The 18291-nt window shown below is 39.6% G+C and overlaps 1 protein-coding gene across 3 annotated transcripts in view; it reads left to right on the top strand.

Moving 5' to 3' along the window:
- Positions 1-590: 590 nt before the first annotated feature.
- Positions 591-18291, top strand: part of BRD7 (bromodomain containing 7) — a 38181-nt gene continuing 20480 nt past the window's right edge. For all 3 annotated transcript variants that reach the window (XM_032611895.1, XM_032611893.1, XM_032611892.1), the window contains exons 1-5: positions 591-889; positions 1318-1526; positions 14174-14303; positions 14654-14711; positions 17389-17533. In XM_032611895.1, coding sequence (XP_032467786.1) covers positions 841-889; positions 1318-1526; positions 14174-14303; positions 14654-14711; positions 17389-17533 — 591 coding nt within the window. In that variant the 5' untranslated portion in view covers positions 591-840. The remainder of the gene's footprint in view (positions 890-1317; positions 1527-14173; positions 14304-14653; positions 14712-17388; positions 17534-18291) is intronic.

The following is an 18291-nucleotide window of genomic DNA, read 5'->3' as shown; positions in this document are numbered from 1 at the left end:
TGAGATAACCACTGTTAACAGTTCTTGTGTATCCATCACAGCCTTTTAATCCAGATGACAACATTTATTTCCATACATGCATCTTACCAAATACACTCTGCTCCGTACTTTGTTGATGTTGTTTTAATTAAGGTCTTGGAGGCCTTTATATATCATCACGTAAGTTTTCTGTTGTTGTTTTTTAAGTTACAATCCTTCAGTTACCGAGGTGCTGGATTTGCTGGATCTGGCATCCAGTACAGGGTTCAACAAATACTGCTAAAGGGAAGATAGAAGCTAGGGAAAGTGGGAAAAAAGGGAGGATTCAGGAAAGGAGGAAGGGTGATGAAAAGAAAAAGGAAGAAAGGAAGGAGGGGGCGAGGAGGAGGGAGGGAGGGAGGGAAGGCATCAAGGGAGGCAAGAAAGAGAGAGAGATGAAGAGGAAGGAAGGGAGAGTGACGGAGAAAAAAGAGAGTGTCAGAGCGGTGGGTCCCACCCTGGCCCCGCCCCCGGGCCGGACTCCGCCCCCGGGCCGCAGGCTGCAGCGCTACCTCCAGCCGCCAGGGGCCGCCACGCGCAGCCGGCCGCTCTCTGCGCGCGCGGCAGGCCCTCTCTCCCGCCTCCGCCGGCCGCTCGCCGACCCGCAGCCGCTCTCGGGCTCCGGCTGGGTCTCGCGCGCTCGGGCGCTGCTGGGTCTCTTCGTGAGAGGCCTCGCGCCGTTCGGCGCGTGCCGTACCCCTGCCTCGAGGCGCGGGGTCTCGTGGGCCCCGCTCCCGCCCTCCGCTCGCCTGGCCCGGACCGGAAGCGGCGCCGCACGGCCTGGGCCTGGCGAGGGGGGCGGGCACCGGGGCCCGGTCCGACATGGGCAAGAAGCACAAGAAGCACAAGTCGGACAAACACCTATACGAGGGTAAGGAGTGGGCCGCGGTGGAGGGTGGCGAGCCCGCGGCGGCTCGGTGGGGTTTTCGTGCCTTCGAGACTACCTTCGAGCGTTCGAGGCGGGCCGGGGGCCACGCCTCCCGCGGGCAGGACCGGACCCGCGAAGGGGACGCGACCCGTCTGAGCCGCGCAGACCCCAGGCTAGGGCGGCATTCGAACCCGGGACCCCCGGTCCGGGCGGGTCTCTTGTTGAGAGGTGTGAGGCGGCCCGGGAACGTTCGGGGCGTCCACTCGGCGAGTGCCCGTCATTCAACAGGTGCTTCGTGGGGCGCCCACTGCGTGCCCCGGGCCGCCTCGGCCTGTGCGCCTCCTTCTCTCCCGTCTAGCGGTCACTCTTCGTTGTGGATACTGCCCCGCGAGGGCCTCCTTTAATTGAAACCCTTTCCTTTCATTTTAAAGAGTATGTAGAGAAGCCCTTGAAGCTGGTCCTCAAAGTGGGAGGGAACGAAGTCACCGAACTCTCCACGGGCAGCTCCGGGCACGACTCCAGCCTCTTAGAAGACAAAAACGATCATGACAAACACAAGGACCGAAAGCGGAAAAAGAGAAAGAAAGGAGAGAAGCAGGTTCCAGGGGAGGAAAAGGGGAGGAAACGGAGACGAATAAAGGTAAAGGTCGTTGCGTTGCTTCAGCTTTGCAGGTGGTACCAGTTTCTGAGGGTTGCCGCCTCCCGCTGTCAGCCTTGCTTTATTTTCTTTGTGTCTAGTGAGATGCTGAAACGCTTGTAAAATCGGACTTGTTTTGAGCAGGAGCAGGGCAGAATAGGAACATGAATCATCTGAGTTTCAACAGCTCTGTCTTTAATTATACTCTTAGTTGTACTCACACATCAGGTGAGTGAGCAGCTAAGTCCTGATTTTCAGGAGCTGCTTCCTACCACTTAGGAAAGGTAAAAGTCATGCTCAAGAAAGCCTCAGTGTTCGAGGTTTGTGGAAAATAGTCATTTCAAAAGTAAATGGGGGGCTTCCCTGGTGGCGCAGTGGTTGGGAGTCCGCCTGCCGATGCAGGGGACATGGGTTCGTGCCCCGGTCCGTGAAGATCCCACAGGCCGCGGAGCGGCTGGGCCCGTGAGCCATGGCCGCTGAGCCTGCGCGTCCGGAGCCTGTGCTCCCCAACGGGAGAGACCACAACAGTGAGAGGCCCGCGTACCGCAAAAAAAAAAAAAAAAAAAAAAAAAAAAAAAAAGTAAATGGGATCTATTGGGATTCAAGTTTTGTTCTGAAATAAATACTATAATGCCAAATACTTAATGAACAACGTTCATATTTTAGAACAAAGTTTGAGTCTACTGATGAGATAATTTGATCAGAGACCTTTAAGGCATATGACACCAGTGATGAAAATAAGCATTTTCTTAACCATTTGCAGCTAATAGAACGTAAAAAAGAAAGTAGCTGCCATCTCTATATAAATAGTAGTAATAATTAACTTTCCTTCCAAGGATGATCACATACATACCTGGAATTGTCCTAGACTTCTTCGGCACTTCCCAAATTTAACCTGTCACGAAGTGACTTGTTGAATCAGTTACTGGATCTTGAAGCTAGATTTCTGTAGGTTTAGTCTTATAATTTTTTTTATATTTATATATACAACAGAAATGTTCTAGTCCCTGTGATTAAACACATGGGTAAGTCACTAAATCTTAGAGATTCTCTTTTTGGAATTTCTTAATTATATGCCTTTCTGCCCCAGTGTTTATTGCCTTTTGTCTAGATTGTGCCAATATATAGAACTGTCTAATTTTTTTTCCCCTAAACTATAAAAGCCATATATGCCTATGATTTTTTTTTTAAAGAAATTCAAGTAATACAGAAGTGAACAAAATGGAAGGGAAAAAGTTTTGCTCACTCAGGTACCTCATTTAATCTTCCTCTTCAGAGGTAACAAGTTTTGTTTCGTTTTTTTAAAATTATTTACTGTTAGGAGTAAGGTAATTCATGAGTAGGTTTGACATACATACACTACCATGTGTGAAATAGATAGCTAATGGGAACCTGCGGTACAGGGAGCTCAGCTCGTTGCTCTGTGATGACCTAGATGGGGGGAAGGGGGGGAGGGAGGGGATATATATATATATACATATAGCTGAGTCACTTCGTTGTACAGCAGAAACTAACACAGCATTGTAAAGCAGTTATACTCCAATTGAAAAAAATTACATTAAAAAAAATGTAAAGAGTACTACAAGGCTTTTAACATAAAAGCGGTGTCCTGCTCCATCCTGGAGTTTTACTTCCCAAACTTTTTTTTTCTTTGGATGTTTATCTCCATTTCTAAATGTAGGTTTATATTGCTGTTTACTGATTTATGTGTACATCTTTTACTGACATCCTGTTGCAAAAGATGAGAATTTAAATTAGCATCCTTATATTGCTTCACGCCCCCAATTTCCCTTCCTGCATTCTCCCAGTGTAGATACAGCTCAATATTCAGTGTTTATTTCTAATTATTCTTCACTGGAGACAAATGGAATATACAAATACAGATCTGATCTTGACCAGTTAATTAATTGCTTTCGTTTGTTTAGTTATCATGTACTAATTCTTCCCAAACTTCTAACAGATTTGTAAAACCCATCTGATTTCTGTTTTTCACATGGTCAGACACTTTCCCTTTTTTGGAAACATCCATCTTGCAGCCCTCTGTCCCCTCCTGCTCTAATCTGGACTAGCTGTTCTCTAGGCCTCCTTTGCATTCTTTCTGGATCCCATGTCTTCTTCTTGATTTACTCCTTTGTTCTGGTGGAGTCTTAACTCTACGAACTTCCTAAGAAAGCATTCATAGGAGGTAGATTTTTGTAAGTTCTTACATGTTTGAACATCTTTATTCTACTCCCATATACTCTCCTCATGTAGATTGATGGTTTGACTCAGCATGGAACTCCAAATTGGAAATTACTTTCTCCCAGAATTTTGAAAGCATTGCGTGTTGTTTTCTGGCTTCTAGATTTGCTGTTGAGAAGTCTGTTGCCTTCTGATACTTAGTCCTTTGTACATGACCAGTATGTGCTCTCTCAAAATGTTTAGAATCTTCCCCTTTATCTTCAGTAGTCTGTTGCACAACGGATATTCTTGCCTTCAGGTCTGAGATGTTTGCTTGAAGTATTTCTGTGATAGCTTCCTTCCCTCCATTCTCTCTCTTCTCTCTTTCTAGAACCCCTGCCATTTAGATGTTGGACTTCTGGACTGATCCTCTAATTTTCTTATGTTTTTTTCTCCTCTTTTTCCTCTTTGTTCTTTGTGTTCTACCTTCAAAGAGAGTTCCTAAACTTTGTCTTCTGGCTCTGCTCTTGAATTTTATTTCAGACCTTGTATTTTGAATTTCCAAGAACTTTTTCATGTTTTCTAACTGTCCTTGTTTTAATAACATCCTGTTCTTGTTTTTACATGCAGGATCTTTTATTTCTCTGAAATATTAATTGATGAGTTTTTTTGATATTTTTCTTCTAAGTTTTTTTTTTGTTCCTTGCACTGTCTCTATTTCCCCTCAAGTTCTTCATTTTATCTGGTCTCTTCCTTTTGTGTTAAAAGCATCAGTTAGTTATCTGTTGAGCGTTTGTAATCTATTTGTATTTAAATGTGAAGCACAAAAAGGCTGATTATATGCTTTGTGCCTAGACAAAGTTTGTCAGCTGATGGACTTCACTGTGGGCATCACTAAACAGAGACCTGATCATTTTGATTGGGAGCCGCCAAAGTTTTGTGCTTTTCCAGGTTTCTGGGGTTAGAACTTTTCTCAGAGGTGTCTCCCTCCTTGCATGCAGGGGGTATCTTCTCTGATCTGCAGACTTCTCTCCCAAGTGTGTTGATATCTTTCACCTACTGTCGTCTCTTCTGTACTCTTTTCCCACCATCATCTCGTTTAACTGGAAGTTGAACCCCTTTTAACCACTTCTGGGTTTAGTTCTGGCAGTTTCTACCATTATGCCAGCTGATATACTCCTACTCCTCTTTTCTTGTTTTATCAATTATCTCATCTTTTTATTAACTACATTGTATTTGGTTATATTACTGTACCATATTTTATTTTATATAACTTGTGAATGTTACAAATAATACTGCATTGAACCTCATTGTTCACATCGCTTTGTATACTTTTATAAGGATATCTTCAGGATAGGTTCCTGGAAGTCTCCCCCTCTGCCCTTTCTTGACGGTGGCTCTAAGTATCATTAGCCACCTATATATTTTTATTTCATTGCAAATTAACATGCTTTCGCATCCACAGTTTCATTTGGAAATAACACCCAAAGTAGGGCAGGGAGGTGGATGATTTCCATTGTACAGAAGGTAAAGTGGAAACTCAGAATTGAAATGAATTTGCCCAAGGTCCCACTTCCCCAGGACTCAGGGCTAGGGACTGTGGGATACTTCTGGGGTGTCACTGGTTCTGTAGAGCCTGTTTGGGTTATCTCTTTCCTCCAGGCTGGACTGGGGAGGGGGAAGAGGGGTTCCTTTGCTAGGGAGACTCCAGAAGGACACCTTTCTCTGAGCTGTACTCTGGATCTCCAGGGAGTTTTAGGAACAGCAGTTGCTTCTGGTCTTTTCTTGGGGAAAGTCAGCCATGTGACACCTGTGGGCCTGAAAGGGGCTAGAGTATGTGTGGTTCTGAGGGACTGGTGACTCTTCTGTTAGTTCATGTAGCAGGAAGGGGGAAGGGCACAAGAAAAAGATAAAACATGTCCTTTCCCTTTTAAAGTGTTTTTCTAAAAGGCATTCATAACTTCTGCTTATATTTCATTAGCCAGAACTTAATCACTTAGCCACCCTTGCTGCTAGGGAGGCTGGGAAATGTCTTAGTTTAGGGAAAGGGTTGGGGGCATTAAATCCTAATAAAAATCAGGAATCTTTTACTTAGGAAAATAAGGAGAAGATAAAGTTTTGGGAAAGCACAGATGTTTACAACACAAAACCCTGTAATTTCTCAAAGATGTCATATAAAGTTAAGTAATATTCTTCTTTTGAGTAGGAAGGCTCTGATTATACTAGTTTAAAATACCCCAACAGATAGGATCAGTATTGTTTCTCCCTGTAGAGCAGTGGTATTTAATACCAGCCACAGCATTAAAAGCACACCATGCTTTAGTTTTGTTTTTTTTTTTTGGGGGGGGGGGTGGTTTTTTGTTTTTTTAAGATTTTTTTGATGTGGACCATTTTTTAACGTCTTTATTGAATTTTTTACAATATTGCTTCTGTTTTATGTTTTGTTTTTTTGGCCACGAGGCATGTGGGATCTTAGCTCCCTGACCAGGGATCGAACCCGTACGCCCTGCATTGGAAGGCGATGTCTTAACCACTGGACTGCCAGGGAAGTCCCCATGCTTTAGTTTTAATCATACCATAATCTGCACAACACCGGTGTGTTGGCTTTTTTTTTTCTTAAACATTTGAATGCCAAGCAGGTGGCAAAGTATTTGCCTGCTGGCATAACTCTAGTCTTTAGAAATCAGAGTACAGTGATGTTAACTCTACAGCCAACATGGGGTCAACTATGTATTCTGAGCTATTACTGCAGTGTAGTAGAAATATTCTTTTCATATCATACTATTATATAAAGGATCATATGTATAAAGCCATGAGTATTATACTTTATGGGCTACTTCAGATATTTTCAAAGGTAACCTGACAACCCACTTTCCATTTATATGCTGACTTGAGAAGCTGATACCTGAACAGAATGGTACATTACTGCAGAAGTAAGGAAGCTTGCACACCGTGTGGAGAACTAAGAACAATAGCATGAAAGTGGGCAAATGTGAGGGTGTGTACAAGGGACATAAAGTAGTTCTGTTTTTGAAGCACAGAATACGTGAAGAGGAGTATGGGATAAGATCTGAGAGGCAGTTGAGATGGCAGAGTAGGGAGTTTGAACTTGAATATGTAAGCAGTAGAGAGTCAAAAACTTTCTGAGTGGAAGAATGATAAAATGTTGAGCCTTAGTAACGGTAATCTGTTAACAGTATCTAGCAGATATTGAAGAGAGTAGAGACTGGGTGTAAGGAGACCTACTTAGAAGGCTTTTTATTGAAGTAGCTCAGATGAGAGGTCTAAATTCTTTCAGTGAAACTCAGACCTGTTCTTCAGAAAAGCATAATCCTAACCCGAATTCTGTCTCAACAACTTTGCGAGTCAGCTTCAGGTTTAGATGCTCAAAGAAGTTAGGCTAGTCCCGTTGCTCGGGATGTTATCAAAATAAAATGACAGGTGTTTTTCTTTAAATTTTTTAAAATCATGAGCATTAAATATATAGGATATTATTCACAATGCTAGAGTTAAGTAAAATTTTGTTTTATTGATTTATTTTTTATTGATGTAACATTAGTTGATAACATTATATCAGTTTCATGTGTACAGCATTATATTTCTACTTTTGTATACAGTACAGCATGCCCACCACCAAAAGTTTAGTTTCCATCCATCACCATACAGTTGATTCTTTTTACCCATTTCACCCTCCTCCCGTTCCCCTCTGGTAACCACTACTCTGTGCTTTGTATCTATGTGTTCAGGGTTTTTTTGTTTGATTTGTTCATTTATTTTGTTTTCTTGTTTGTTTTTTGTATTCCACATATGGGTGGAATCATAACAATATTTGTCTTTCTCCATCTGACTTGTTTCACTTAGCATAATATCCTCAAGGTCCATCCATATTGTTGCAAATGGCAAGATTTCGTCTTTTTTTATGGCTGAGTAATATTTCATCGTGTATGTATACATATGTATATATACACACACGTGTGTGTGTATATATGCATCCTTTTTTTTCCATTCGTCCATTGATAGGCACTCAGATTGTTTCCATATCTTGGCTATTATAAATAATGCTGCACTGAACATAGGAGTGCATATATCTTTTCAAATTAAGTAAAACTTTAAAATTTTTATTTATTTACTTTTTTCGGCCGCGCCAGGCGGCATGTGGAATGTGGGATCTTAGTTCCCCGACCAGGGATCGAACCCACGTCCCCTACAGTGGAAGCGTGGTGTCTTAACCACTGGACACCAGGGAAGTCCCAGTGTAAGTAAGACTTTTAATGAAAATTTAAAACTTATTCATATACAATAAATTCCTGTTTTTATTAAACACTATACTAGGTCCCAAGGGGCATACATACTATAAAAACTAACATTTGAGTGTTTACTATATGCTAGGCATTGTTCTGATTTCTTTATATTTACTCTTTTAATACTTAATAGCTTTATGGGGTAGGTACTGTTAGTATCTCATTTTGTTGCTGAGTTAACTGTAAAGTAGCTTACAACTAGAGAGGAGAAATGAATGACTGTAATTGTTGAGCAATGTGGGAATTCTCTCAAAACACAATTCATTGACTTCTTTTGTATGAATCTGCCATACCCAAGGTCTCAGGGCTGCTATGGCTTATTTGGGCTGGCAGAAAATCCTCTCCGCTTTTTCCCATTTTGCTGTTCCCTCCTGAGGTGGTCCTCTTTCTTTTTTTTTTTTTAAATAAATTTATTATTATTTTTTTTTTGGCTGCATTGCGTCTTCATTGCTGCGCGCAGGCTTTCTCTAGTTGCAGCAAGCAGGGGCTACTCTTCGTTGTGGTGCGCAGGCTTCTCATTGCGGTGGCTTCTCTTGTTGCTGGCACAGCTCTAGGCTTACGGGCTTCAGTAGTTGTGGCTTGCGGGCTCTAGAGCGCAGGCTCAGTAGCTGTGGCGCACAAGCTCAGTTGCTCCACGGCATGTGGGATCTTCCCGGACCAGGGCTCGAACCCGTGTCCTCTGCCTTGACAGGCGGATTCTCAACCACTGCCCCACCAGGGAAGCCCTCTGAGGTGGTCCTCTTAATCACAGAAGATCTTCCCAGAGAAGAAAGGACTCTGACTAAGGGCATAAGAGTAGTGTTGGTCCTCTGATAGAAGGATTATTTATTTTTTTGTTTATTCAACAAATATCTACCAGAAACCTATGATGCACTGGACTCAAATGATAAATAAAATATAGTTCCTGCTCTGCAGGAGCTCAGAGTTGGGCTGGGAAATCAGACACAAAAGGATAAATAAACTTCATGGCCTGGTAAGTTCTAATAGAGGTATGAATAAAGTGTTCTGGGAGTCCAGAGGAAAGTGTTTCTCATTATGCCTTGGGGAAGTAGGGGAAAGCATCATAGAGGTAAGAGCTAAATTATGTGGCAGATGCAACGGAGGGCCAAAGATGAGGTGTAGCTTCAAAGTAATAAAACTGATTTTTTCAGTTGAATTCTAAAATCAGCTGTTAAAACAAAGCAAAGTTCTGAAATTGTTTTGTACACTGGAAGCATTATTTGAATATAGACATAGATATCTATGTATGTATACCTCTCCAACAAAAGTGACCAATGTGAAGGATAGTACCTAGAACTTCAGCTGTTACTTCTCATGCTTTCACGTTACCATTTCACGCTGTCTCTTGTGATTAATTAATTCTACAAATATTATGTATTAGGCATTATTGAGCTTGGGGGTACAGAGCTGAATAAGACTTGGGCCTCTGCCCACCAGGAACTCCAGAAAGAGGCAAATGTGTCTATGACATGCAATGAGTGTTATAATATTAATAATATGAGCAAAGATTTACTTCAGAGGTGTTATGAATTAATAAAATAACTTGCCATTGAGTCATGGATAAATGAGAATCTAGTCTGACATAAATGCAATGTGTTTGTAGTTATGGAAATAGCCACTGTTTTTCTCTCCTGCCTCAGACCTTCATACACACAGGATATTTACTCTCCCTGGAATTCTGTTCCCACCCCCAACCTGGCTAAATTTTCTCTCCTTCAGATCTCAACTCAGATGTTACTTCTTTATAGAAGCTTTCCCATACTTCTCCAGTCTAAATTAGATTCACCCAACAGTTATCCTCTCCTTGAAATCTGTTTGGGTTTCTTTTACTAAGTTGTTTGATGTCTGTGGCTTTTTACCCTGTTGGCTTCCTAAGGGCAGGGCTGTGTTTGTTTATCCACCAGTAAATATCCACACAGTAGAACCTCATTTATTTATTGAATGCATGAATGAATGAGTGTTCACCATGTGCTAGGTAGGCACTGTGCTAAACATTCACATACACTATCTTATTTAATCCTCAAAACACTCTTCTGAGGTAGGTATTGTTGTGTCTATTTTAGGGATGAGGAAATCAGTCCCCCCACAAAAATTATGTACTTGATCCATGATCTCATAGCTAATAAGTGGCAAAGCCAGAATTTGAACCCATTTTATAAACTGAAATTATAAACCCTCCTACCTGAAGTTAAATGGCTTTAGTATTTTTGTTCAGTTTTCTCTATGTAATTAGAAAAATAAACCGCTCTTAACCAGAACTGTGTTAACTTCCGGTTTTACGTTATCTATTACAAGTGACGTTAACAGTAGGGTTCTATAGTATTTTTAAATCATAAAAAAAAATTGGAAGGTAGGAATCAGAATGTTAGGTGGAGAGAGAACTATAGAGATCAGAGCCTCTTGTTTTACAGGTAAAACAAAGACTAAAACAGTGGAATAACTTGTTCAGGTTTACATTCTGGTAAATTAGAAGCTAGATCTCCTAATATCTAGTCTGGCAATAACATGTTACAATATCTCCTTTCACTTTAGGGTAGTTTCCAAGTATATGTTTTTTATATTCTTTTTTTCTTTTGGACTCTGGCCCAGAAGGCAGTATTCTCTTGCCATACCAAATAGTAAAGTGGTCACTGTAGACCAGTCTAACTAGATAAAGTTACCAGATAGGGGTAGTACAGAGACATTATACCTTCCTTTGGTACTTTTTCAGCTTTTCTGTTTCATGGTCATTTCACCATCTCATAAACTCTAAAATAAGAATCAACAGTTGAATCTCTATCTTGCAGGTGATAAAGAGGCCTAGTGAGAGTAAACGAGTGCCTAAGAAGGTCAGAGTGTGTTAAGGATGAAGCTAGAGCAAGAACTTGAGCCTCTAGACCATGTGTCAGCAAACTAGAGCAAGCACCACCTGATTCTGTAAATAAAGTTTTATTAGAACATAGCCACACCCATTCATTTACATATTGTCTGTGGCTGCTTTCCTGCTATACCAGCAAAGGTTAGTAGTTGCGACAGACATCATGGACCACAAAGCATAAATTATGCTACCTGGCCGTTCACAAAAAAAAAAAAAAGTTTGCCAACCCCTACTCCAGACTTCTTGTACTATGGCCTTCTTTCCACCTAGGAGAGTGCTTACTGCCTTTTCAGGCTGTCCTCTATCCACAATTTATGTTTAATAGGAAGAGATCTTGTCTCTGAGGGTCTTTTTTCCATTGAACAGTTGTTCTAAACCTGCCAACCTATAAAAGATTCATACTAGTTTTTCTGGGGAAAAGATACAAAACTTTCCTGAGTCAAAAATTGCTGCTCAGGGCTTCCCCGGTGGCGCAGTGGTTGAGAGTCCGCCTGCCGATGCAGGGGACACGGGTTCGTGCCCCGGTCCGGGAAGATCCCACGTGCCGCGGAGCGGCTGGGCCCGTGAGCCATGGCCACTGAGGCTGCGTGTCCAGAGCCTGTGCTCCGCAATGGGAGAGGCCACAACAGTGAGAGGCCCGCGTACCACAAAAAAAAAAAAAAAAAAAAAATTGCTGCTCCAAAATATGAGGCCATAAAAAAGATAGCAGTCAACTTAATGGAAACTGACATCAAGTGCACAATGAGTACAGTTTATAACATTGTTCTCTGGAGCTTCAGTCAGTCATATATTCTGTATTAGATGCTTTGGGCTCTGAGAATAGAATGTGAAGTTCTGTATCAGTGATACTCAAAGTGTGATCACTGCACTGGCAACACCCACATAGCCTAGAAACTTGTTAGTAATGCAGATTCAGAGGCTCTACTCTAGACCTACTGGATCGGTAATTCTGGGGACAGGGCCTAGTCATTGGTGTTTTCTTTGTTTGTTTGTTTTTTGTTTGTTTTTTGGTGGTACGCGGGCCTCTCACTGTTGTGGCCTCTCCCGTTGCGGAGCACAGGCTCCGGACGCACAGGCTCAGTGACCACGGCTCACGGGCCCAGCCGCTCTGCGGCATGTGGGATCTTCCTGGACCGGAGCACGAACCCGTGTCCCCTGCATCAGCAGGCGGACTCTCAACCACTGCGCCACCAGGGAAGCCCGTCATTGGTGTTTTAACAAGACCTTCAGGTGATTCTGATGCACACTGAAGCTTGAGAACCATAGTGAGACCTCAGAGTTTGCATTTCTAGCAGTTTCCCAGATGATGCTGATGTTGCTGGTCTGGGAACCACACTTTGAGAACCACTGCTCTAGATACTAGAACAAGAAATTTGGACATAGGCCAAGAAAATTAAGATCCCATTGAGAATCTTGAGCATAAAATAGACATTTTGGGACAATTTTACTATAAAATTTAATTTTTAAAATTCAAAGAACAGAGAATTAAAAAAATAAAAAAAAATAAAAAAAAAAAAAAAAACAAAAACTACCACCTGGATACCAACCATTCAGCTTTAACAAATCGTAACATTTTGCCTTTTGCTCGTATTTTTGGGTTTTGTTTTTTTTAAGAAATTAGAGTATAGACACAGATGAAGCTTTCTGTGTACCCTGCCAGAATCCATTCCTCTTCCTCATTCCCTACAGAGGACCATGAATTTGGTGTGCATCACATGAAAACTTGTTTTTATAATTTTACTCCTTCTGCATACGTTTGTAAAATACACTAATATATTTTCAAAACTTGCGTAACTAATCTGGTAATAATTCTCAACTTTTTCCTCCAGAAATTATGTTTCTGAATATAATACCTGCTGATACAGTGTAACTTCAGACTATTAATATTACTTGCTATGTAAATATGCCATAATTTATTAATCCATTTTCCTTTTAGCGGGTTGTTCCTAATTTTTTACTATTTCACAGAGTCCTGTAATAAACTTGCCACATGTGTACATGTACACTTGTGAAAGGAAGTTTCTCTAGGGTATATGCCCAGGAGTAGAATAGCTGAGAAGTAGGATAAAGGTAGCTTCAGCTTCATTAGATATTGTTTATTGTTCTCCTAATGGTTGTACCTATTTACTCACCCATCTGCAAGGTATGAGAGCCCCATTTCTCCACATTTTTATCAAAACTTGACATTTTTAGACATTTTAATTTTTACCAATCATAGAGATGTGAAATGCCTTCCAGTTTTTAAATTCATAATTCCCAGAGTTCCAGGAAGCCTGAAGCTAGTTTTCATGTTTCTTAACATTTCCAGTTTTTTTTCTGGGAATTACTTATGATACCCTTTACCCATTTTCTATTGGGTTATTTACCTTTTTACATGAATCTGTAGGTGCTCTTTATGTAATCTTTGCTAATACTTTGAGTTATTTGTGTTTCTCAGTCAATAGGCTAGTCTTTTAGCTTTATAGATAAGAAAATCCCTCCTCTCGAGTCATAAAGATTCTTTTACTTTATCTCAAGTTTAAAATTAAGTCTAATTTATCTGAAATTTACTTTTACATGTGGTATGAGGTGGAGATCTAATTTCATATTCTTTTTAAATGTAGATAACCAGTTGTCCCAGCACTACCCTTTTGTTATTGATTTGTAATGCCAATCTGTGATACATCGAAGACTTTTCTATGTGCATGGGTCTGTTTCTGGGCTCTTTGATACGTTCTATAGGTCCGTTTGTCCCTGTGTCAGACCCACATTGTCTTGATTATCACTTTATACAAATACTTAATATCTGATAAGACATTTTATTGTGACCTTTTTCAAAACTGTTCTGAATATTCTTGATGACTCACTCTTCAAGGTAGATTATACAATTGGCTTATCAAATTTCATGAAAAATCCTGTCTCGCAATTTTGATAGGCATTACATTTTATTTATAGATTACTTTGGAGCAAATTGACTATCTTTCAGTTCATGAACATGGTATATCTCCTTTATTCAGATCTTCCACAGTGGCCTTTCAGTAATTTTTCATAATTTTTCCTAAAAGGTATTGCTCATCTTTTATTAGATTTACTCCTGGGTATATTATCTTGCTTTTGTGAATAGTATTATTTTTCTAATTGGTTGTTTCTACCATATAGAAGCACTTTTTTTTTCCCCTTTGTGAACATATTATTCTCTCATTTTCCAGTAGATGGCAGTAAAATACATTAAGATTTCATTATTAATAACCTTTTCAGTGGTGTCTTCTTTTTTTCCACTGAAATTAAAATGATTTGTTTTAGAGGTATTGATTCTGGAGTATTTCTAAATTATCTCCCTTTGTTCCATTTAGGAAGATAAAAAGAAGCGAGATCGAGACCGCGTGGACAATGAGGCAGAAAAAGACCTCCAGTGTCAGGCCCCTGTAGGATTAGACTTGCCTCCTGAGAAGCCTCTTGCAAGCTCTTTAGCCAAACAAGAAGGTTGGAATAACTCTGAATTAACTGTCCTGAATGAGGAGGCTGAAATTATTTTAAAGATGGTAGCCAGGGAAAGTGACTGGGTTTTTAGCTTTTAAGTTAAAGTTTAAAAGCTGTTAAATTAAATTTTTTTTAAGTTTTCTTATTTATATCACTGCTTAAGAGCTTTAAATCAGCTTCAGTTTTAAACTTGATATTCTCATACTTTACCATATTTGAAAGATAAATGGAATTTCTCTGAGATATTTAATGATGGGCATGAGATAAGTCATATATAGAAAGAAAATAAGCTAAACAATACTCTCTAGAATCTTCCTTTTTAAAGCACTCTTTTCCTTTCTTCTTTACTTTAGAAGTAGAACAGACACCCCTTCAAGAAGCTTTGAATCAACTGATGAGACAACTGCAGAGGTGAATGTTTTTTCCAACATTTTTATAACATGGAAATTGAAATGGGAAATACAGGATCCAAACCACGTCTTTTTATTATTATTATTTGTTAAAGCCATATTTTATGGCCTGTATCCAAATGTACTTGATTTTAAAGTGGATGATAAATATTTTGCCTGGCAATAGAAGTACTCCAAGAGGCTGACTTCTAGATGTTCTCATTTGGTTTGTTTTAAATGGCAGCTTGCAGAGTGTTACTTAATACTCTTAATGGAAAATTTCTCCTTAATCTAAAGTAACTTCTGATGTTAAAGCTTTAAACCAGGATTAAACAGTATAGATATTTCCATTTGCTAATACATAAACACACCTTCTGTATGTTTGTGCAGTGCTTATCACTGCTGTCAATATTCAACAATTACCAAGTCTGGGAGAAGAGACAAAATGCCATAAATAAGATTTGTGACCCTCTCTTAAATGCAGAAATTTGTTCTAAAAATTACAATATCTTGATAACACTAATGTTAAGTTCTTAGAAAAGAATAACATGATCTTCATTAAAATATTTGTTTTGATACCTCTCTTTACTCAGAATTTGAATTCTCAGCTCAAAGACATTTACGTTATTGGCAGAGGATTCATGGGTATAGGGCATGCATTCTCACAGTGAGTTTTCTTCTTACCATGTTGGCCTTATATGTCAACCCCAGAACATATCATAAATAATTTTTTAAGGTAAAGCCTCTACTGCTATCTGTATTCAACACCAATTCAGCTTTGCAGTGAAAATCAGAAATTAGTGGCCTCTCTTCCTTTTTGGTGTTACAGAACAATTGAGATATTTACATCTCAAGTCTTTACACTTGAGTAAATCATTCAATCATTCATTACTTGTCCCAAAGGAGTGAACAGGTAAGTATTAAGCATTCCAACTCAATTAGAATGTATGACTATAAAGCATTTTGGCTACCTTTTAATTTTGTTTCTTACAACGTAAGACCGGAATGTAGGGTAATGACGTCTCCTTAAAAGAAATCTACTTATCAGGGTCTCTCTTAGTCTAAGGATGTTCACATTGCTCAGAACATTTTGGAAATTAGAATCCAGAGCCACATTTTTTTGGAATAGCCTCAGTGATTCTTCATCCTTGAGGCTCAGCGCAAATGCTGGTAAAGAATATAGTTGACCAAGTTTAATAATAGCATTTTTGGTCAAACCAAGTGGGACTCTATATTAAAATGACTGATTCTAGGAGGTATAGATAATTTGCTCTGAAGAGGCCCTCCAGAGATGCTTCATGGTGTTATTCACAGTAGCTTTCATGGATAATATGCATTTGGATGTATAAGTTCCAGACTGGGCTTTTTTGCTTATTCTCGGTACTTTTTAATCTCACTGCTTAGGCGTCCTGCTGGGAAGAACAAAGGCAGATTCACACACACCTAAATTCAGATTCCATCTCTGTATTTTATCAGATTTATGACCTAGAACAAATCATTTGACCTCTGAGCCTCAGTATTCTCATCTCTAAGTGAGGATACCACCTCCTTGATGGCTTTTGTGAGGATTAGATATAAAATACTTCAATTCCCTACCACTGGCCCTGGCATGTGCTAAATACATCTTTTAAATTGTTGCTATGCTTATTTTTAAATAATAATAAATATATTTATTTAATAATAACCATTTTTATTGATGTGATTATTTGGAGTAAGAAAGCTTTGATATGCCAGATTTCCAGAGGAAAATAACAGTCTAATGAACTAATCTTATAGAGCAGTGGTTCTCAACCCTGTCTATCCTGGAAATACCAAATTCAACCCTAGACAAACCATTGCCTGGACCACCCTCCTATAAGAGATTCTCATATAGTGGGTCTAGGGTAAGCCTCCCACCCCACTGGAATTTTTTTAAAGCTCCTCTAATGATTCTCATGCACAGCCAGAGTTAAGAACCTATGATGGAAAGCACTGGGTCTCAAGTATGGGTGTATTATGAGGACCTTTTTAATGTCAGTTTTTTGAGACCCCCCCCCACCTACACACACAGTAGAAGTTGTATCCATTGATTAAGAAAATATATATAGTCATCCCTTGGTATCCACAGGGGATTGATTCCAGGAGCCCCCGTAGATACCAGAATCCAAGGATGCTCAGGTCCCTTATATAAAATGACAGCAGTCCAGTGAATACAGTCAGCCCTCCATATCCACATTGAGAAACCCACGGATACAGAGGGCCAGCTGTACTCGTGAGGAAGCAACAGCTCTGTGGCCCAAGAGTCCAAGCCTAATTAGAAACCAATATGGAAGATTGCAGGTGTGCATTCATTGTTATTATTTCTGCTTTTTCCTCTATGATTGATAAAAATACATAGTACTAATCTTCCAGAGTACAAGATATCGGTTAGTTAATCTAGATTTCTTATTTTGTTTCATCTTTCCCTGTGTTGGAGATGCTATGGATTAATTAAACTGCATATTTAAAAGATTCTCTGTCTTAAGGGTACAATTTATATGTAAAGCATCTTAACCTTATTAAATAGTTAGTAGTCTTTAAAATCGTTACTTCAGTTTTCAGTGAAAAACGCATTAGCCTACTACAAATTCTACATCTGAAGGGTTTCCTCTGACTCATGCTCCTTGACCAGTAGATTTGTTTGTGGTAGAAATAAAATTGCCTTTTTCCTGTCTTCACAGGAAAGACCCAAGTGCTTTCTTTTCATTTCCTGTGACTGATTTTATTGCTCCCGGCTACTCCATGATCATTAAACACCCAATGGATTTTAGTACCATGAAAGAAAAGATCAAGAACAATGATTACCAGTCCATAGAAGAACTAAAGGTAACTCTAGTTACTTACCTCGTGTTGGAGAAATAGACTGAGCTGTGCTACAAAGTAACATATCTATTCAATTGAGAGTCAAACTTTTGGATCCTATATGTACAAAAATCCTGGCAGAAATCTGCACGTCTGGTATTCAGAATCTTTCTCAAGTTTATTTTGATACCTAAAATCTGTATTTTTTTGTCTTAGAAAACATCTTTGAGCTTGGTGATTAAAACACCAGACAAAATAAGCCATCTGCTGTCTTTTATTATTTTGTGGGTTTTGGTAAAATTTTTAATTTCATGCGTTCTATAAAATATTTTCTCAACCTTTAAAATGAAAAGATGTTTGATTTTTAATTTCAGATCAATGCAGGTAAAATGGATTTTTTTAAATTAAAGTATAGTTGATTAACAATATTGTATTAGTTTCAGGTGTACAGCAGAGTGCTTCAGTTATATATTTTTTCAGATTATTTTCCGTTACAGGTTATTAACAAGATATTGAATAGTCAGTATTTTAATGGAAGTTGATTTAGAGTAGTTTCTTTTTCTGTTTCTAGACATCTTCCTAATAGAGAATAAATTGGCTTGTCTAGAAATACTAAACAGAAGTTTAATTACATTTTCTTGGGGCTTCCCTGGTGGCGCAGTGGTTAAGAATCTGCCTGCCAGTTCAGGAGACACGGGTTCAAGCCCTGGTCTGGGAAGATCCCACATACTGCAGAGCAGCTAAGCCCGTGAGCCATAACTACTGAGCCTGTGCTCTAGACC

The sequence above is a fragment of the Phocoena sinus genome, chromosome 19, assembly GCF_008692025.1.
Source record: "Phocoena sinus isolate mPhoSin1 chromosome 19, mPhoSin1.pri, whole genome shotgun sequence".
NCBI lineage: Eukaryota > Metazoa > Chordata > Mammalia > Artiodactyla > Phocoenidae > Phocoena > Phocoena sinus.
Note: the sequence above shows the minus strand (reverse complement) of the source record. Positions and strands in the feature narration are given on the sequence as shown.